Source organism: Nerophis ophidion, linkage group LG08 (genome assembly GCF_033978795.1).
Source record: "Nerophis ophidion isolate RoL-2023_Sa linkage group LG08, RoL_Noph_v1.0, whole genome shotgun sequence".
NCBI classification, from domain to species: Eukaryota; Metazoa; Chordata; class Actinopteri; order Syngnathiformes; family Syngnathidae; genus Nerophis; species Nerophis ophidion.
In genome coordinates this window covers 4,521,907-4,545,186 of record NC_084618.1, presented here as the reverse complement: position 1 = coordinate 4,545,186, position 23,280 = coordinate 4,521,907, and the positions used below count along the sequence as shown (strand labels likewise).

Here is a 23,280-nt window from a genome sequence, read left to right as displayed (position 1 = left end):
CATGTTGTGTTACTGTGAGGATGTTCTCCCGAAATGTGTTTGTCATTCTTGTTTGGTGTGGCGCATATTAGTAAGAGTGTTGAAATTGTTTATATCACAACCAGTATGCCCTTCAATCTTGTACGTGTGTTTGCGTAAGCCGCATACAGCATGTTGCTAGACTGGCAAACGGTTCGTACATGTTGTAGAAGGTGTCAAAGGCAATGGCTTCATAGCACGCCCTTATTCCCTTTATCTGAATGATCACCGTCGGATATTCGCGAGAACGTTAGCGACTCCCATTGCCTTCTTTACCTTGTGACACGGGTCAAACTAGCACTTTTAGTGGTAAAGTTCGCCGACTCCCGATATATAACAACGGGCGGGTGGCGGGCGGTTGCGGTTCTGATAAAATGTTGGTTCGGGTGGATAACGACTTTAGTGATGGGGTTGCGGATGATATAATTGCCTATCCGCGCATCTCTTGTGCCTACGTATATTGACATCATCCAATAATAAGCTCCTTCCTCCTTTCCTTGCTCGTCAAACTTTAATTCTAGATTAAAAATCATGCCTCTCACCTGGATAGTAGAAGGACGAGGACGTATTCCGACAAGTTAATAGACTTTGACAGCCAATTTAGACCTGGAAATGACGAGAACGCCACCAAAAGAAACTTGGTTCTAACCCCCTTTTCTTTGAGAGGATTGTGAGTCATTTTTCATCTAAACGGGAATATATGAACGTCCTATCAGTCAGCATTCCAATGACAACAGACCTTGTACAGTAAGTGATGTTTTATTATGTTTGTTGGCTCTTAAGAAGTCTGTCGTGAGTTTTAATCTGTGGTGTTGTTGAAAAAAAAAGTGAACATTGTGATGTGTCTTTGAAATTATTGCGCCGCGTTTGCTTAAAATGAGCAAAATACGTAAATATTAAATGTTACAATAAATGTGTCTGTGACTACTTTGCATATATACTTACATCATGTACAGTCGTGCTCATAAGAATTTATGATTTCTTGGCAATTCTTCAGAGAATATGAATGATAACACAAAAACCTTTCTTCCGCTCATGCTTAATGGTTGTGTGAAGCTATTTATTGGCAACTGTTTACTCTTTTTAAATCAAAATGACAAAAGAAAGTACCCAAATGACCCTGACCAAAAGTTTACATGCCCCAGTGACTTTGATCTGATAACATGCACAAAAGTTGACACAAACTGCTTTCAATGGCTAATCAAGGTTCCAACCCTCACCTGTGACCTGTTTGTTTGTACTTAATGTGTGTGTATAGAAGGTCAGTGAGTTTCTGGGCTTCTGACAGACCGTTGCATCCTTCATCCAGTGCTGCACAACTGTTTCTGGATTCTGAGTCATGGAGAAGGCAAAAGAATTGTCAAAGGATCTGCAAGAAAAGGTAATTGAACTGCATAAAACAGGAAAGGGGTGTATAAAGCTATCTAAGGAATTGAGAATGCCAATCAGCAGTGTTCAAACGCTGATTAAGAAGTGGAAAATGAGGGATTCAGGTAGAACAGCAAAGATTTCAGCCACAACTGCCAGGAAAATTGTTCGAGATGTAAAGGAAAATCCACAAATAACTGAAAAATTGCGGCGTGGCTGTTTCAAGAATTTAAGGGGGCGCTTGAAGAAAAATGGGCTGCATGGTCGAGACACCAGAAGAAAGCCATTTCTGCGCAAATGTCACAAAGTATCCCGCTTACATTACACCAAACAACACAGAGACGAGCCTCAAAACTTTTGGAACAAAGTAATTTGGAGTGATGAGACCAAAATTGTACTTTTTGGCCACTCGACCATGCTGCCCATTTTTCTTCAAGTGTCCCCTTAAATTCTCCCAGGGTATGTAAACCTATGAGCACAACTGTATATACAACCTTAATGGTGGTGTTTACATGTTTCTTTACGGGCTTTATAGGCAGAATAGCGCGGCCCCTGTAGGCTACACTGTAAGCAGACTTTTATTGCATTTATTTAACATTTATAATGCATTAAAAACAACACATCCTTCGTCACGTCTTCCATAATGGTTGTGAACGATGGGCAAAATTCCAAAAAAGTTCAGTTCCCCTTTAAATAGTCATTATATGTATGTCATACAATACAATGATATACAAATATGATGGTAAAAGTGATTGCAAAGAAGCAGTTAGCAAAATACATAAATGAGAATGAGCATATTTACACTACAAATGAAGCAATAGAAATAGCGCTATTGATAATGAACAATACCAATAATATATCTCTTTTATCAACAATACAGTTGTTCAAATGCAACAATACATTTACGTAATGCTAACTAGAGATACAAAAGAAAGCAGAAATATGGAGGGGAAGAAAGAGAAGCAACCTGTACTAACCTTGTAGATTGTTATAGTAACAATAGGTTAAGCTTTGTCAGTGTGCCGTGTGTTATCCAGTTTACCCTAGGGTAACAACGTTAATTTATGTTTGATGAAACGTGATTATGTGCACCAGTGTATGTATGTATATGTACTTGTATATGTACAGTATGTGTATATGTATGTTTGTACAGTGAATGTATATGTACTTGTATGTATATATGTATGTTTGTACAGTGAATGTGTATATACAGTATGTGTATATGTATGTTTGTACAGTGAATGTATATGTACATGTATGTTTATATGTCTGTTTGTACAGTGAATGTGAGTGTGGATGTACGAACTTTGAGTATGCAGGTATCTACTGTATTTGCGTATGTATGTGGGAGCGTAGGCATGTATGTATGAATACAGTATATGTATGTTTGTACAGTGAATGTATATGTACATGTATGTGTATATGTATGTTTGCACAGTGAATGTGCGTGTGGATGTACGAACTTTGAGTATGTAGGTATCTACTGTATTTGTGTATGTATGTGGGAGCGTAAGTACCTATGCATGTATGAATACAGTATGTGTATATGTATGTTTGTACAGTGAATGTGTGTGTGGATGTACGAACTTTGAGTATTTGTATATGTATGTGGGAGCGTAGGTACGTATGTATGTATGAATACAGTATGTGTATATGTGTGTTTGTACAGTGAATGTATATGTACATGTATGTGTATATGTATGTTTGTACAGTGAATGTGCGTGTGGATGTACGAACTTTGAGTATGGAAGTATCTACTGTATTTGCGTATGTATGTGGGAGCGTAGGTACCTATGTATGAATACAGTATATGTATGTTTGTACAGTGAATGTGCGTGTGGATGTGCGAACTTTGAGTATGGAAGTATCTACTGTATTTGTGTATGTATGTGGGAGCGTAGGTACCTATGTATGAATACAGTATATGTATGTTTGTACAGTGAATGTACGTGTGGATGTGCGAACTTTGAGTATGTAGGTATCTACTGTATTTTTGTATGTATGTGTATATGTATGTTTGTACAGTGAATGTATATGTACATGTATGTGTATATGTATCTTTGTACAGTGAATGTGCACGTGGATGTACGAACTTTGAGTATGTAAGTGTCTACTGTATTTGTGTATGTATGTGGGAGCGTAGGTACCTATGTATGTATGAATACAGTATGTGTATATGTATGTTTGTACAGTGGATGTACATGAATGTGTATATGTATGTATGTTTGTACAGTGAATGTGCGTGTGGATGTGCGAACTTTGAGTATGTAGGTATCTACTGTATTTGTGTATGTATGTGGGAGCGTAGGTACCTATGTATGTTTGTACAGTGAATGTATATGTACATGTATGTGTATATGTATCTTTGTACAGTGAATGTGCACGTGGATGTACGAACTTTGAGTATGTAGGTATCAACTGTATTTGTGTATGTATGTGGGAACGTAGGTACCTACGTATGTATGAGTACAGTATGTGTATATGTATGTTTGCACAGTGAATGTGTGTGTGGATGCATGAACATTGAGTATGTAGGTATCTACTGTATTTGTATATGTATGTTTGTACAGTGAATGTGCGTGCGGATGTACGAACTTTGAGTATGTAGGTATCTACTGCATTTGTGTATGTATGTGGGAGCGTAGGTATGTATGTATGTATGTATGAATACAGTATGTGTATATGTATCTTTGCACAGTGAAGGTGCGTGTGGATGTACGAACTTTGAGTATGTAGGGATCTACTGTATTTGTGTATGTATGTTTGTACTGTGAATGTATATGTACATGTATATGTATGTTTGTACAGTGAATGTGCGTGTGGATGTACGAACTTTGAGTATGCAGCTATCTACTGCATTTGTGTAAGTATGTCGGAGCGTAGGTACCTATGTATGTGTATACGTATGTTTGTACAGTGAATGTATATTTACATGTATGTGTATATGTATGTTGTACAGTGAATGTGCATGTGGATGTACGAACTTTGAGTATGTAGGTATCAACTGTATTTGTGTATGTATGTGGGAACGTAGGTACCTACGTATGTATGAATACAGTATGTGTATATGTATGTTTGTACGGTGAATGTATATGTACATGTATGTTTATATGTATGTATGTTTGTGCAGTGAATGTGCTTGTGGATGCATGAACATTGAGTATGTAGGTATCTACTGTATTTGTGTATGTATGTGGAAACGTAGGTACCTGTATATGTATGTTTGTACAGTGAATGTATATGTACATGTATGTGTATATGTATGTTTGTACAGTGAATGTGTGTGTGGATGTACGAACTTTGAGTACATAGGTATCAACTGTATTTCTGTATGTATGTGGGAGCGTAGGTACTTACGTATGTATGAATACATGTATTTGTATATGTATGTTTGCACAGTGAATGTGCGTGTGGATGCATGAACATTGAGTATGTAGGTATCTACTGTATTTGTGTATGTATGTGGAAACGTAGGTACCTATGTATGTATGTGTATATGTATGTTTGTACAGTGAATGTGCGTGTGGATGTACGAACTTAAAGTATGCAGGTATCTACTGCATTTGTGTCTGTATGTGGGAGCGTACGTACCTATGTATGTATGAATAACCGTGTGTATGTGAGTATATGCGTATTAGTATCCATCCATCCATTTTCTACCGCTTATTCCCTTTTGGGGTGGCGGGGGGCGCTGGCGCCTATCTCAGCTACAATCGGGCGGAAGGCAGGGCAGGGGCGTCGCCAGACATATTTCACTGGGGCACGTGCCCCAGTAAAAATTTCACCAATAAAAAAAAACGCTTCAGAGTTTTAAGTGTACATAACATAGACAACAGCGCACATACTTCTTAGTATTGTAATTGATTGCTACTGTATTCACTCCACGTAACAATGAGCACATGGCTACTTAATATGGTAATTTATTCACGTGTGGATGAGACTTCGGTTGAGAGAGAGAGGGGGTGGGGGGGTTCGAATGACTGCGTGAGGTAGGTGACGTTAGCCAACAACAATTTGTTAATTACAATATTTTGATTTTGATTTGACTCAAACTGTAACTCCTAGATGGATTTAAGACAGTTATCCGCCCGCACCAGAGAAGAAGCAGCAGGAATGAGAGATGTAAGTGAAGTCCTAGCTAGCTAGGCAACATCATTGTCTTAAGTTGATGCTAAGTTAGCTAACATTATTCCTTGTATCAAGACAAACATATTCATTTGCTGTACGAGCTGTCGGGGGAATTTCCAATGAACATGAAACATCATGTTGGTTATTGTCTGCTGCTTCTGCATCAATGATGATTTGGAGTCAGCATGTGTGAGTCAAATGCTTTATCTTCAGGAAGAAAAACATTTTTCCATATCATCAAGTCGTGAGACAAATTTTTAAATCCTTCAAGTTTATTTCACAGAAAAATAGCACAGTAGACTTGTCTTGTTAATCGCTGTGACTTTGACTAAAATAATCTTGTTTTGTCACCAGAAAAATGGCTACAGCTAAAGCATCTGGTTTTGTTTCCAGAAAAAATAATAACATTTCTGTATTTGTTTTCAGAAAGATGGCTGAAAATATCGGGTTTTGTTGCCCCATTTAGATTTTTAAAAAATATATTTCCATGTCTGTCCTGAGTCCTCCTCCAACTTGTTAGTCGCTTTGCCTTTTGCTAAAATACTCACTAATAGTCACTAGAAAAATGGCTAAAAATATCCACATTTTGATTTTTTTCTCCCTAAACTTTTTTTTTTTCATGCACACATGTGACTGAAAATGACCCACAATCCACTTTTATGTCGCGACCCAGCAGTTGGGAACCACTGGTCAACTGTACAACAGTTACTGTAATATTTCCATGTCTGTCCAGAGTGATTGACCACTTTGCAAAAATGAAAAGGAGACGTTCCAGTTGTTCATTTATTCTACTACTGTGGCTTTATTGTTTTGTGTATATTTTATAGTTTTGTGTATCTGAAATAGGATTAGCCACATTGCCATAAATGGAAATTAAATAATATAAAAGAACCCAGAGATGTAGGGGTGCTTTATTTTTGGTTTTACTTTTGTAGATGTTAAATTTGCAGATGATTACTGCAATATATAGATTCATTGCTCTTCCTTTTTGCTTTTACCAATAGCAGTTTAGAAGTCTGGAGTAAAAAAGTGCACAAGTAGGTCAAATGCATGAGTTAATTTCAGGTGGTTGATCAAAGATCCATACAACATCATCTGATATGATTTCATAGTTTAAAGCACTATTTATGTACTTTTTATGATAAATAAGTGCTAAAAATGTTTTTGCTTGCGCGCTTTGCATGCTCACATGAATTATTTGTGCCCCAGGTGTGCCCCAGTAAAGTATTAGGTCTAGTGACGCCCCTGAGGCAGGGTACACCCTGGACAAGTCGCCACCTCATCGCAGGGCCAACACAGATAGACAGACAACATTCACACACTAGGGCCAATTTAGTGTTGCCAATCAACCTATCCTAGTAGAAGCATTTAAGTCTCACCTTAAAACTCATCTGTATACTCTAGCCTTTAAATAGACCTCCTTTTTAGACCAGTTGATCTGCCGCTTCTTTTCTTTCTCCTATGTCCCCCCCTCCCTTGTGGAGGGGGTCCGGTCCGATGACCATGGATGAAGTACTGGCTGTCCAGAGTCGAGACCCAGGATGGACCGCTCGTCGGGACCCAGGATGGACCGCTCGCCTGTATCGGTTGGGGACATCTCTACGCTGCTGATCCGCTTGAGATGGTTTCCTGTGGACGGGACTCTCGCGGCTGTGTTGGAGCCACTATGGATTGAACTTTCACAGTATCATGTTAGACCCGCTCGACATCCATTGCTTTCGGTCCCCTAGAGGGGGGGGGTTGCCCACATCTGAGGTCCTCTCCAAGGTTTCTCATAGTCAGCATTGTCACTGGCGTCCCACTGGATGTGAATTCTCCCTGCCCACTGGGTGTGAGTTTTCCTTGCCCTTTTGTGGGTTCTTCCGAGGATGTCGTAGTCGTAATGATTTGTGCAGTCCTTTGAGACATTTGTGATTTGGGGCTATATAAATAGACATTGATTGATCCCCAGGTGCATGTCTTTGGAGGTGGGAGGAAGCCGGAGTACCCGGAGGGAACCCACGCACTCACGGGGAGAACATGCAAACTCCACACAGAAAGATCCCGAGCCTGGATTTGAACCTAGGATTATTTACAATATATTTGAGAGCCCAACCCCATGGGTTTAGTGTCATTTCTCATGAGTGAGCTATGCTACTGTACATGATTAACTTTCACCATTTTCATATATATGCCTTTTATTTAAGTAAATACACTTCAGAATACATGCTGCAGGTTTTGTAAAAGCAAAATATCCTGTTAGTATTGCCATTTTTTTTTCTCTGACAGACACACGTGTATTTTACAATGTACTATATTACAAACATGTAGATATGTGGTACAAATCTGAGTACAGTAATAATAATAAAAAAGGAAGACAGTACCACTTTGTAAAAGCACCAATGTCTAGAGAAGAAAGAAAGAAAAAAAAAAAAGCTGAAGTCTTAAGCTGTACAATGTTACTTTGGGGGGAGGGGAACAAAAAAGCAGATTCTGTTGAATTCACAGTGATTTGTCTTTCAAGCTTTCCTGTATTTGCTTTTTGTTTTGTTTTTGGAATACACGCCAGGGCCGTCCCATCAGTGCTTGGTAAGGTGCAGGAACTCCTCCCGGGTTTTGGGGTCATCCAGGTAGATGCCCAGCATGGAGCTGGTCACCGTGCGGCTGTTCATCTTCTGCACGCCTCGCATGACCATGCACATGTGCCTGGACACACACACACATTAGACCCGGTTGTTAGGTTGCTGTGTTCTGGCAATGTTTATTTTATGGGGACATGGCTCTGTTTACGCAGTCATCTTTAGGCAGGGGTCACCCACGCGGTGCCCGCGGGCACCAGGTAGCCCGTAAAAACCAGATGAGTCGCCCGCTGGCCTGTTCTAAAAATAGCTCAAATAGCAGCACTTACCAGTGAGCCGCCTCTATTTTTTTAAATTTTATTTATTTACTAGCAAGCTGGTCTCACATTGCTCGACATTTTTAATTCTAATAGAGACAACATTCAAATACAATTTGAAAATCCAAGAAAATATTTTAAAGACTTGGTCTTCACTTGTTTAGATTCTTCTTTTTTTTTTTTTACTTTGCTTCTTATAACTTTCAGAAAGACAATTTTATAGAAGAAATACAACCCGAAAAATGGTTTTAGGATTTTTAAACACATTTACCTTTTTACCTTTTAAATTCCTTCCTCTTCTCTCCTGACAATTTAAATAAATGTTCAAGTCAATGTATTTATTTTTGTTGTAAAGAATAATAAATACATTTTAATTTAATTCTTCTTTTTAGCTTCTGTTTTTTCGACAAAGAATATTTGTGAAATATTTTTTCAAACTTATTATGACTAAAATTAAAATACAATATTCTGGCAGATCTAGAAAATCTGTAGAATCAAATTTAAATCTTATTTCAAAGTCTTTTGAATTTCTTTTACATTTTTTGTTCTGGAAAATCTAAAAGAAATAATGATTTGTCTTTCTTAAAAATACTGTATATAGCTTGGTTCAATTTGTTATATATTCTAACAAAATGCAGATTGGATTTTAACCTATTTAAAACATGTCATCAAAATTCTAAAAATAATCTTAATCAGGAAAAATGACTAATGATGTTCCATAAAATTGTTTTTTTTTAATATTTTTTCAAAAAGATTCAAATTAGCTAGTTTTTCTCTTCTTTTTTTTTGGTTGAATTTTGAGTTTTAAAGAGTCAAAATTGAAGAGGAAACTATGTTTCAAAATTTAATTTATCTATTTAATTATCTATGGATATTTGATTAGTATTAGAACTGGCTGTTACAAACCCTGTTTCCATATGAGTTGGGAAATTGTGTTAGATGTAAATATAAATGAAATACAATGATTTGCAAATCATTTTCAACCCATATTCAGTTGAATATGCTACAAAGACAAGATATTTGATGTTCAAACTCATAAACCTTGTTTTTTTTTTTTTTGCAAATAATAATTAACTTATAATTTCATGGCTGCAACAAGTGCCAAAGTAGTTGGGAAAGGGCATGTTCACCACTGTGTTACATCACCTTTTCTTTTAACAACACTCAATACACGTTTGGAAACTGAGGAAACTAATTGTTGAAGCTTTGAAAGTGGAATTCTTTCCCATTCTTGTTTTATGTAGAGCTTCAGTCCTTCAACAGTCCGGGGTCTCCGCTGTCCTATTTTACGCTTCATAATGCGCCACACATTTTCAATGGGAGACAGGTCTGGACTGCAGGCGGGCCAGGAAAGTACCCGCACTTTTCTACTACGAAACCATGCTGTTGTAACACGTGGCTTAGCATTGTCTTGCTGAAATAAGCAGGGGCGTCCATGATAACGTTGCTTGGATGACAACATATGTTGCTCCAAAACCTGTATGGACCATTCAGCATTAATGTTGCCTTCACAGATGTGTAAGTTACCCAGCCTTGGTCGCTACATCTGTAAGTGCAAGTTAAAACTCTACTATGCAAAGCAAACCCCATTTATCAACAACAACAAGAAACGCCGCTGGCTTCGCTGGGCCCGAGCTCATCTAAGATGGACTGATGCAAAGTGGAAAAGTGTTCTGTGGTCTGACGAGTCCACATTTCAAATTATATTTGGAAACTGTGGACGTGGTGTCCTCCAGAACAAAGAAGAAAATAACCATCCGGATTGTTATAGGCGCAAAGTTCAAAAGCCAGCATCTGTGATGGTATGGGGGTGTATTAGTGCCCAAGGCATGGGCAACTTACACATCTGTGAAGGCACCATTAATGCTGAATGGTCCATACAGGTTTTGGAGCAACATATGTTGTCATCCAAGCAACGTTATCATGGACGCCCCTGCTTATTTCAGCAAAACAATGCCAAGCCACGTGTTACAACAGCGTGGCTTCATAGTAAAAGAGTGCGGGTACTTTCCTGGCCTGCCTGCAGTCCAGACATGTCTCCCATAGAAAATGTGTGGCGCATTATGAAGCGTAAAATACGACAACAAGACCCCGGACTGTTGAACGACTAAAGCTCTACAAAAAAAAGAATGGGAAAGAATTCCACTTTCAAAGCCTCAACAATTAGTTTCCTCAGTTCCCAAACATTTATAGAGTGTTGTTAAAAGAAAAGGTGATGTAACACAGTGGTGAACATGCCCTTTCCCAACTACTTTGGCACTTGGCACATGTTGCAGCCCTGAAATTCTAAGTTAATTATTATTTGCAAAAAAAAAACAAAGTTTATGAGTTTGAACATCAAATATCTTGTCTTTGCAGTGCATTCAACTGAATATGGGTTGAAAAGGATTTGCAAATCATTGTATTCCGTTAAAATTTACATCTAACACAAATTCCCAACTCATATGGAAACGGGGTTTGTAATTTCACTCACAAGTTGCTCCGGAGTATATGTCGCACCCCCGGCCAAACTCCAAAAAAAAACAGCGACTTTTAGTCCGGAAAATACGGTATGTATGGTAATTGGAGTTGAAGACAACTTCATTACTGCTAAATAGCAGTTTTCAGTAATGTCACAGAAAATGCAGGATTTACTTTAACATTTAAGTGGTGAAACTTTCTATAAGATGACAGCTGCAGTGCTGTATTTTGAGGAACGTGTCATATTTAATTTGAACATTTTTTTAATGTACAAATTTGTGTGAATTATACTAAATGATTTAAATTTGGTCCCCATGAACCATATTAACTCTTTTTCCCCAGGGTCCCCAGTAAGTATGATCAGCACATTGCTTTATAGCTCGGTTGGTAGAGTGGCCGTGCCAGCAACTTGGGGGTTGCAGGTTCGATCCCCACTTCCGCCATCCTTGTCACTGCCGTTGTGTCCTTGGGCAAGACACTTTACCCACCTGCTCCCAGTGCCACCCACACTGGTTTAAATGTAACTTAGATATTGGGTTTTACTATGTAAAGCGCTTCGAGTCACTAGAGCAAAGCGCTATATAAATATAATTCACTAATTCACTTCACTTCATCAATCCAGAGATGTAAAGACGTGTATGAGCTAACTAGGCAGTGGCCATTTTACCCCCAAATTTTTCTGCCTCCACAACCTATAGAAAGGGTGGTCCCCACAAGTCACGAACAACCAAATAACCTATAGAAAGGGTGGTCCCCACAAGTCACGAACAACCAAATAACCTATAGAAAGGGTGGTCCCCACAAGTCACGAACAACCAAATAACCTATAGAAAGGGTGGTCCCCACAAGTCACGAACAACCAAATGATAACCTGTGTGTGTGTGTGTGTGTGTGTGTGTGTGCGTGTGTGTGCGCGCGCTTACGACGCCTCGATGACCACGGCGACACCTTTTGGCTGCAGGGCCTCGGATAGCCCCATGGCGATTTGCTTGGTGAGACGCTCTTGGACTGCGGAGAAGGCAAAAGCATTACTGAACACGCCTGAGCTGGAATATACATCCTTGAGGAAAACGGCTGAGGGAAGCTCACCTTGAAGCCTCCGACTGAAGATCTCCACGATCCTGCAAAGGACAGACACATTTTCATGCGGTGAAATAACAGAACAGCCACAACCACAGACCACAGGGTATGTAGCACTTCTAGATGTGGGCCACAATGTGTGTAGGGGACGCCTCTAGTAATTGGGGGAAAAACACATTTTAACCTTGATACTGTAATAATAAAATATTATATATATTATATGTATATTAATGTGTGTATATATATATATATATACATATGTATACATGTATATATATATATATATGTATATATACACACAGTATATGTATATATAAATATGTATATATAGATACAGTATATGTATATATAAATATATATATATATATATTTATGTATATATACATTTTTTCTGCCTCCACAACCTGTAGAAAGGGTGGTCCCCACAAGTCACGAACAACCAAATGATAACCTGTGTGTGTGTGTGTGTGTATTTTGTGTATATATGTATATGTATGTGTATATATGCATATATTGAAAGTTAAAGTACCACTGATAGTCAAACACACACACTGGGTGTGGCGAAATTACTCTGTGTTTGACCCATCCCCTTGTTCCACCCCATGGGAGGTGAGGGGAGCAGTGAGCAGCAGCGGTGGCCACGCTCAGGGAATCATTTTGGTGATTTAACCCCCAATTCCAACCTTTGATGCTGTGTGCCAAGCAGGGAGGTAATGGGTCCCATTTTTATAGTCTTTGGTATGACTACATAGTATATATATATATATATATATGTCTTGATTGGATTATCCAGAGAATATTGCTCGATACCGTGGTAGAGCGCAATATGTAGGTGTGGGAAAAATCACAAGACTACTTCATCTCTACAGAACTGTTTCATGAGGGGTTCCCTCAATCATCAGGAGATTTCCTCCTGATGATTGAGGGAACCCCTCATGAAACAGCTCTGTAGAGATGAAGTAGTCTTGTGATTTTTCCCACACCTACATATATATATATATATATATATATATATATATACACACACACACTCATACATATCAGTGGCGTGCAGTAAGGGGAGGCAGGTGAGGCGGGGCCTCACGTGCCATCATGGAAAGAAAAAAAAATCTAAAAAGAAAAAATATTAATTTGTTATATGTATCCAGTGATTATACTTTATAAAGTTATCTTCCATTTAAATTCACCAGTTTTAGATTATTTGTATTCAAAATCGCAGAATTTTTACATTTGCCGTTCAAATACTGAGAAGAGACTTGCCGTGAGGCAGCAGCCAGTTGAGCCTCACCATGGATTGCTAACTGCTGGCTGCTGTGCAGTGAGACCGTATTGCTATATGAATTATATTATACATTACCATAGTTTAGTTAGCTGAGGTATATAATGTACAGTGTATTTTGTCAACAACTGTATGTGTGTAACGTATTTCTTGTGCAGGCCAATCATAAAACGGCTGCGAAGATCGCACTGTGTGAGGCACCTGTTCTCTCGCCTCATGGTGGTAGAGGGCGCTAGTGATCCTAGAGATCATTCTTGCCACAACTCGGCTGTAGAAGAAGTGACAACAAGCATTATGAGTGAGCAGCGTGTGTTTAGTTTTTCCTCTCCCCTGGACTTTTTACACGGATGATTACATATCTAAAATAAAACGTTTTTTCTAAACTGGACTTTCAATCAAAGCAGGAGGTAATAATTAAAGGAAGACCAACGCCGGAGCTAAAAGGTTTGCTTCAGACAGTGATCTCCATCAAGACAGAGAGACTTTTAAAACTGAAGAAAGATAAGGGAAACTTCTATAAACAAGTTATCGATGTTTTTGTTCAGAAGGAGCGGCGCATGGACTTCATTTATAAGTAAAGGTAAGACCATAATAACATTTTTTTTAATTAAATGTGCTTTTTTGTGTGCTATAGTTTGTATGTGTAAAGAATAATGGTGCTTTTAAACACAACCCGTTAACTGCTGCCAATCAAATGGTGAATAAGATACTCTTTAGGGTTCATATGTTTGTAAATCTGACTGTGATGAAGTCAGTGCCTCACCAGCCATGAACCTCGCCACACGTCACTGATACATATATATATATGTATATGTATCGTGTGTGAATGTGAGTGTGAATGTTGTCTGTCTATCTGTGTTGGCCTTGCGATGAGGTGGCGACTTGTCCAGGGTGTACCCCACCTTTTGCCCGATTGTAGCTGAGATAGGCGCCAGCGACCCCAAAAGGGAATAAGCGGTAGAAAATGGATGGATGTATATATACATATGTATATACAATTATATATGTATATATGTCTTTATGTATGTATATATACGTTTGTGTGTATGTACAGTATGTATACGTTTATGTATGTATAAGTGTATGTATGTATATATACGTTTATGTATGTATTTATACATTTATATATGTATATATGATTATATATGTATATATGCCTTTATGTATGTGTATATATACATTTATGTATATATACATATATGTATGTGTATATACGTTTATGTATGTATTTATACATTTATATATGTATATATGATTATATATGTATATATGCTTTTATGTATGTGTATATATACATTTATGTATATATACATATATGTATGTATATATACGTTTATGTATGTATTTATACATTTATATATGTATATATGATTATATATGTATATATGCCTTTATGTATGTGTATATATACATTTATGTATATATACATATATGTATGTATATATACGTTTATGTATGTATTTATACATTTATATATGTATATATGATTGTATATGTATATATGCATTTATGTATGTGTATATATACATTTATGTATATATACATATATGTATGTATAAGTGTATGTATGTATATATACGTTTATGTATGTATCTATACATTTATATATGTATATATGATTATATATGTATATATGCCTTTATGTATGTGTATATATACATTTATGTATATATACATGTATGTATGTATGTATACATACATACATGTATATATGCCTTTATGTATGTATATATATATATATATATATATATATATATATAAAATTTTAATGGATATATAACTAATGATTAATATAATTGGATATATTAACAGTATGTAAAGGTTTGACTCCTACCTTGCTTACTTCCATGACGATGTCCTCAAAGTTTTTTAATCAGAAAAATCCAGCAGCTAATATGCGCCAAAGTGTGGAGAGAGTTTGGAATTTTCTCATCATGCATTGTAGTGGCTTTAAACGGGTGTGATTTGGAATTTTGCAGTGATTTGACGTTTGTTATAACATCAAGGCTCAGTGAGCAGGTTGTGTAATGTGTGACTGGGCTCACGGGCCGTGGTTTGGACACTTCTGATAATACATCGAAAGCCAAGAGTGTGCTATTTTAATCTATAAAAAAGGGGTTGGGCGTTGTGTGTGTGTGTGTTTAATTACCTCGCCAGCTTGCTCAGTCCCACCACTTTTTTGTTGGGAACGTATCCGATATGGACCTGAAACATGGAGATGACACGTTTAAAAAAAAATCAAAATTTGTCTTCCGACTCGAAAGAGGGCTGGAGAAGGCGCTCACTCTGCCGAAGAAGGGCACCAGATGATGCTCGCACAGGGAGTACATGTCGATGTCCTTCACGATCACCATCTCGTCGTGGTCCTCGTCGAATATGGCGCCGTTCATGATGTCTGCAGGCAAAGATGAGACGCCTTTATTCAAAGTGTCGATTCCAATAGAAAGCCGCATAACTTGTATCGCCTGTCCACCAGCACGTCTCACGGGAAAACAAACATTTGCACTATTATGTGCTATTTGAATTTTCATAAATTGTACTGTTCTGATGAAAAAAAAGTTCATCCTGTCTGACTTGATCCTTTTTGACTGTTAAAGTGTCCAAACTTGTTATCACTTGGTCCCTGGTCACTGGCAAAAAGATTGACCCCAACCCTCTAAATCTTATGTGTCAAAGTCAATAAGATCCGGCCTGCGAATTAATTATGTATGGATATTTGATTAGTATTAGAACGGGCTGTTAGAATAATTATGTATATATTATCGCACTACTCTTATGCTTAAGGGCCGTTGCTATAGTTATTATCAATTGTGCTGAAGTTGTACTTTTTCTAGTCGTGCAACGCAAGTCGTCTTTTATCAGTGTTTTCAGACCCTGAATCGGCCTGCTGACTGCCAAGGGAACTTTGAGGACCATGACGCAGACAAAGCAGAGACAAAACGATATCACGAGTGTCAGCTTATTTGTATTGCATTAATAGCCATATATTGTGTCTAACTGGAGCTGTGGAGATTAACCCATTCTTTCAGCGACAGTTTCAGTGATGTAACCAGGGACCTCCCAAATAAATAGAGGAAGCACGTGGGCTGGACTTTAGAGTGTAATTTGGATCTGTAACTCAAGTAAAGCCCCCCAAAAAATATCTCTCCTCAATTGAGCAAAATGTAACTTTCTCTCTGCATGATTCCTTGATTCTTGTCTGTGTAATAGATGTCATCGGTGCTTGAACCTGACACAGGCCCGCAGGCCACAGCCGCCTGCTGCTGTTTTGCATGCACCAATCAGTGTTGGCGCTAGAAATATTCAAAATGGGATGCCAGGGACCCCATGGGGTCCCATAGTAAATTTTTGGGGTCCAACTTTTTTGGAACCGCTTTGAGAACAAATGATAAATGTATGCATTATCCTGTTATATCTCACATTCCGTATTGTGTTTTGGAAAAAGGTTGCCATAAAACGTAAAAACAATAATACAAAAGAAAACATTATTTTATGCATATGTAAAATTTTTCAGTTACAGTCATTCACTTTCTTCACTCTTTCCTGGATCTAAACTTTATCGCTGCTAATATTTTTTTTAGATATTTTTGTTCAGAATTTGTTCTATTTTTGGCCAAAGTAAGACAAAAAATAAATATATTTGAAGTTGTCTTCATTTTTTTTAGTTTTAATGCCATGATTTTAATAGTCCGGACATGTGTGCACAGATTTTCCTCCATGCGGCCCCTGAGCTAAAATGACTTTGACCCCCATGCTCTAAATGGATTATTTGGGGGTAGCCATTCAGTCACCTACCCTCAAAACCCCCAAAACAATATATTTTTTAAAGCAATCCCTACTAGAAGACTCATTCTGTTAAACTGGAGGCCACACCCTATGGCAGGGGTCGGAAACCCGCGGCTCCGGAGCCGCATGCGGCTCTTTAATCACTCTGATGTGGCTCAGCTGCATACTTGACGACCCCCTCGATTTTTCCGGAAAGTTTCTGGATTTAAGTGCTTCTTCCAGGAATCCACCAGGGCCACGTCTTCGATTTGTACCCGGACATTAATGTTGAGGGCGTGCAGTGATGGCATGTAATGTGCGGCCTCTGTCAACACACGAAAGTGACTGCAAGGTATACTTGTTCAACAGCCATACAGGTTACACTGAGGGTTGTGATATAAACAAGTTTAACACTCTTACTAATATGCGCCACACTGTGAACCCACACCAAACAAGAATGACAAACTCATTTCGGCAGAACATCCACACTGTAACACAACATAAACACGACAGAACAAATACCCAGAATCCCATGCATCCCTAACTCTTCCGGGCTACATTATATACCCCCCCCAACCAAGCTCACCTGACCCGACGCACGAGAGGGGGGGTTGGTGGTAGCTAGGGTGTATAATGTAGCCCGAAAAAGTTAGGGATGCATGGGATTCCGGGTATTTGTTCTGTTGTGTTTATGTTGGGGCGGCATAGCTCGGTTGGTAGAGTGGCCGTGCTAGCAACTTGAGGGTTGCCGGTTCGATTCCCGCTTCCGCCATCCTAGTCACTGCCGTTGTGTCCTTGGGCAAGACACTTTACCCACCTGCTCCCAGTGCCACCCACACTGGTTTAAATGTAACTTAGATATTGGGTGTAACTATGTAAAGCGCTTTGAGTCACTAGAGAAAAGCGCTATATAAATATAATTCACTTCACACTTCACTTGTGTTAGGGTGAGTATGTTCTCCCGAAATGTGTTTGTCATTCTTGTTTGGTGCGGCTTCACAGTGTGACGCATATTAGTAAGAGTGTTAAAGTTGTTTAAACGGACACCCTCAGTGTGACCTGTATGGCTGTTGAACCAGTATGCCTTGCAGTCGTGCACGTGTGTCTGAGGAAGCCACATACAACATGTGACTGGGCAGGCAACATATTTGTTCAGGTTGTAGAGTGCGCTAAAGGCAGTTCCATCGTAGCACGCCCTTATTATTGATGTTAGGGTGGAAATCAGCAGACAGTCGAAAGAAATGTTGCTCTGAAAATTGGGAGTCTCCCGGAAAAATTGGCAGGGGTTGGCAAGTGTGAAGCCGTCAAGCGTCAGTCGTTTAAAACTCTCGGGCCGCTCTAACAATAAATGTTCATATTAAGGTGCGGGCCGCGTGTCTGAGACCCCTGGTTTATACATAGCACAAAACAAAGAAAAACTGTTTGCATTGTTATTTCATTTTAAATTTCAAAAGAGTCATCAGTTATTTTGTGAAAGGGGTCAAAATGGCTCTTTGAGTGGTAAAAGGTTCCTGACCCCTGCCCTATGGACTAGAGATGGTCTTTATTTTCTCAAACTGGATAAGATGAGGCTGACCTTGAACGGTTGTTCTACAAAGGTGGTGCCTTTCGGAGCTATGTAGTAGAGACCGATCTTCAAATGAACCCCGATTGAAACATTGAAATGCGGGTGGTTGATGAGCCTTTTGTGTGCTGGTTGGTCGTTGTATCTCTCTAGGGCCATTGAGGAATGCCACTGTCTATAGTTTTATGTTGACATCGGTCCGTGCGTTCTCTTTGATTTCATTTTTACTCGTTGATGCATTTTTTTGCTACTCCTGTCAACAATTGATGTACATTTGCATGTAAAACAACAAAAATCGTGCGAGTTTTAAAGTTTGTTGACTCTTAGCAGATAATTAGTTGGAACTTTAGAGTCAAACCGGTTGTGCACGTTTATACTGTGTATACATTACAAGCCAAAAGGTTTGGACACACCTTCTCATTCAATGCATATCTTTTATTTTCATGACTATTTACATTGTAGATTGTCACGCAAGGCTTCACAACTATGACACCGGTGAAGTGAAAACCAATTCAGGGGTCAGCCTCTTGAGTCTCATCGAGAGAATGCCAAGAGTGTGCAAAGCAGTAATCCGAGCTAAGGGTGGCTATTTTGAAGAAACTAAAACATGTTTGCAGTTATTTCACTTTTTTTTGTCACGGTGGGGCAAAAAAGTATTTAGTCAGCCAGCGATTGTGCAAGTTCTCCCACTTAAAATGATGACAGAGGTCTGTAATGTTCATCATAGGTACACTTCAACTGTGAGAGACAGAATGTGGAAAAATAATCCAGGAATTCACATTGTAGGAATTTTCAAGAATTTATTTGTAAATTATGGTGGAAAATGAGTATTTGGTCAACCATTCAAAGGTTTTGGCTCAAAATCTCACGATACATGGCCCCATTCATTCTTTCCTTTACACGGATCAATCGTCCTGTCCTCTTAGCAGAAAAACAGCCCCAAAGCATGATGTTTCCACCCCCATGCTTCACAGTAGGTATGGTGTTCTTGGGATGCAACTCAGTATTCTTCTTCCTCCAAACACGACGAGTTGATTCCATCCATCCATTTTCTACCGCTTATTCCCTTTCGGGGTCGCGGGGGGCGCTGGCGCCTATCTCAGCTACAATCGGGCGGGAGGCGGGGTACACCCTGGACAAGTCGCCACCTCATCGCAGGGCCAACACAGATAGATAGACAACATTCACACTCACATTCACACACTAGGGCCAATTTAGTGTCTCCTATCAACCTATCCCCAGGTGCATGTCTTTGGAAGTGGGAGGAAGCCGGAGTACCCGGAGGGAACCCACGCATTCACGGGGAGAACATGCAAACTCCACACAGAAAGATCCCGAGCCTGGATTTGAACCCAGGACTGCAGGACCTTCGTATTCATTTACCTGTATCTCATATTTTTTGTAAGGGGCGCTGGAAGCCGGCAGACCCGTCAGCGATCCTGTTCTGTCTCCCTGTAATGTTTGTCTTATCTTGAATGGGATTGTGCTGAAAATTTTAATTTTCCTGAAGGAACTCTCCTGACGGAATAAATAAAGTACTATCTAATCTAATCTAATCTAATCTACACTCTGCCACGGTGGCCTCTGCCACCGTGAAGCCCAACTCAACCCTAAACTCAACCCGACGAGTTGAGTTTATACCAAAAAGTTCTATTTTGGTTTCATCTGACCACATGAGATTCTCCCAATCCTCTGCTGTATCATCCATGTATCCATTTTGGTATCAACTCAACTCCTTGTGTTTGGAGGAAGAAGAATACTGAGTTGCATCCCAAGAACACCACACCTACTGTGAAGCATGGGGGTGGAAACATCATGCTTTGGGGCTGTTTTTCTGCTAAGTGGACAGGACGATTGATCCGTGTTAAGGAAAGAATGAATGGGGCCATGTATCGTGAGATTTTGAGCCAAAACCTCCTTCCATCAGTGAGAGCTTATTTTCCGCCATAATTTACAAATAAATTATTTAAAATTCCTACAATGAGAATTCCTGGATTTCTCTTTCACATTCTGTCTCTCACAGTTGAAGTGTACCTATGATGAAAATTACAAACCTCTGTCATCATTTTAAGTGGGAGAACTTGCACAATCGCTGGCTGACTAAATACATAAGTACATAACTCCACATGTGTTCATTCATAGTTGTGATGCCTTCAGGGACAATCTACAATGTAAATAGTCACGAAAATGACGAAAACGAAAGGTGTGTCCAAACTTTTGGCCTGTACTGAAATGTCAAAGTGCAACTTTTCTGTTCTTGAACAGTCCTGACTTACCGTCCACGGTCTCATGGTAGCCCTTGGTGAAGAACTGCATGGCCTTGGAGGCCCTCAGCGGCGTGCGCAGCAGGCCCTGGCGGTCCACGTCCTCTCCCAGCTCCCGCAGGATGCTGGTGTAGGCCACCTCCAGGGCGGGCAGCCGGCTCTTGTCCTCGGCCTCCTTGCGGGATGTCTCGTGGCCGCGGCGCCCGGCGGCCTTCTTGCCGTCGATGATGAGCTCGGAGAAGCCGTTGTTGCAGAGGAAGCCCTCCGCCACGTCGTTGACCTTCACGTTGCAGTGGCCGTTCATGATGCTGGAGGAGGAAGGCGAGACGAGTAGTCCTTGGGGTTGCCGGGTTCGACTGTGCCGCAGGTCTCCAGGCGCCGCTTTTTAACAGCGGGTTGATTCGTCAAGGTGCTGCATGGAGGGACACGCCCACTCCAACTTCACCCGCCACGCCCCCTAATGTAAGTACCACTCCTTTCCTCCATCACTAGACAAGATCTGTCCCTTGATCCATCTTCATGCATTGATTAGTTTTGTTCATTATGTTGCTCGATTCTGTTTCTGGGGAACACACACACACACACACACACACACACACACACACACACACACACACACACACACCAGGCACATGACTTCACGTGGATGCCTTGACATTTAGGCACAGGGAGTTGAAAGTGCGGCTCGAAGCCTTTTGTTGCCCTCAGCTCTTTTGTTAAAGGTCTGCTGCATATTTTTAGGATAATTGGGATCTTTGACTATCTTTCTGGTACCCGAGACATCCTGTCGTGTGCAAAAGCTGCTTTTTTTGTGGCAATAGATCACTAAAAATTGCAGCTCTCTCATAGACCCTGTCTAAAAAGTCCGTAAATTTTACCGACTCGCCTGTCCGCCAGCATGTATGTGAATATGTTAGGGCTGCGATTCTTTGGGTGTCCCACGATTCGTTTCAATATCGATTCTTGGGGTCGTGATTCGATTATATATCGATTTGTTTCGATTCAACGCGATTCTCGATTCAAAAACGATTTTTTTCCCCGATTTAAAAGGATTCTGTATTCATTCAATACATAGGATTTGAGCAGGATCTACCCCAGTCTGCTGAAATGCTAGCAGAGTAGTAGATTTTTTTAAAAAGCTTTTATAATTGTAAAGGACAATGTTTTATCAACTGATTGCAATAATGTAAATTTGTTTTAACTATTAAAAGAACCAAAAATATGACTTATTTTATCTTTGTGAAAACATTGGACACAGTGTGTTGTCCAGCTTATGAGATGCCATGCAAGTGTAAGCCACTGTGACACTATTGTTCTTTTTTATTATTTTTATAAATGTCTAATGATAATGTCAATGAGGGATTTTTAATCACTGCTATGCTGAAATGATAACTAATATTGATACTGTTGTTGATAATATTCATTTTTGTTTCACTACTTTTGGTTTGTTCTGTGTGGTGTTTGTGTCTCCCCTCAATTGCTCTGTTTATTGCAGTTCTGAGTGTTGCTGGGTCAGGTTTGGTTTTGGAATTGGATTGCATTGTTATGGTATTGCTGTGTAGTGGTTTGTTGGATTGAGAAAAAAAAAAATCGATTTATTAAAAATGATAATCGATTCTGAATCGCACAACGTATTCGAATCGATTTTTTCTCACACCCCTTATATATATATATATATATATATATATACATATATATATATATGTATATATATATATATATATATATATATATATATATATATATATATATATATATATGTCTTGATTGGATTATCCAGAGAATAGTGCTCGATACCGTGGTAGAGCGCAATATGTAGGTGTGGGAAAAATCACAAGACTACTTCATCTCTACAGAACTGTTTCATGAGGGGTTCCCTCAATCATCTCCAGATGATTGAGGGAACCCCTCATGAAACAGTTCTGTAGAGATGAAGTAGTCTTGTGATTTTTTACACACCTACATATATATATATATATATATGAGTGTACATTTGTGTAATTCTGGGCGCCAGAATTTGACCGTAAAAATAACAAAGATAGCCCAACAGGCACAAGACATTGATACAACGTTGATTACACGTTCATGTCCTTTAAAAACTGACTTTAAAAAAACGCTGAAAAAACCCGTTGTATTTGTGAATTGGGACAATGTTGGTGTTAGAACTGGAGGTTGATTAAACGTTGTCAAAAAGCATGTTTCAACGTTGCATTTGTGTTGTAGAATATTGGTTCCAAAATGACCAAAACTCAATGGTCAACTCAACGTCAGAACCCGACATTGATTAAACGTTGTCAAAACGCATGTTGTTTCAACGTTGCAGTTGTATTGTCGAATTCTGGATTGAGAATTACCAAAATTCAATGGTTAAATTAACATTAGAACCCAACATTAATCAAACGTTGTCAAAAAGCATGTTGTTTCAACGTTGCGGTTGTGTTGTAGAATAATGGTTTGAAAAACACCAAAATTGAATGGT

At 39.2% G+C, this 23,280-nt stretch overlaps 1 protein-coding gene and 1 long non-coding RNA gene across 2 annotated transcripts; one reads left to right on the top strand and one right to left on the bottom strand.

Annotated features, from left to right (window-relative positions):
* Positions 1 to 1,275: 1,275 nt before the first annotated feature.
* Positions 1,276 to 7,876, top strand: LOC133557222 (uncharacterized). Its single transcript, XR_009807731.1, has 2 exons — positions 1,276 to 1,399; positions 5,452 to 7,876. It is a non-coding gene; the product is annotated as an uncharacterized LOC133557222 (long non-coding RNA).
* On the bottom strand, positions 7,674 to 21,318 carry LOC133557221 (GTP cyclohydrolase 1-like). The gene is made up of 6 exons (XM_061907525.1): positions 20,814 to 21,318; positions 15,494 to 15,603; positions 15,358 to 15,413; positions 11,939 to 11,970; positions 11,773 to 11,857; positions 7,674 to 8,199 (listed from the first exon to the last, which is right to left on the bottom strand). Exons 1-6 carry the CDS (start codon positions 21,103 to 21,105, stop codon positions 8,073 to 8,075), a joined length of 702 nt encoding a protein of 233 aa, XP_061763509.1. The 5' UTR covers positions 21,106 to 21,318; the 3' UTR covers positions 7,674 to 8,072.
* Between the last annotated feature and the right edge of the window lie 1,962 nt (positions 21,319 to 23,280).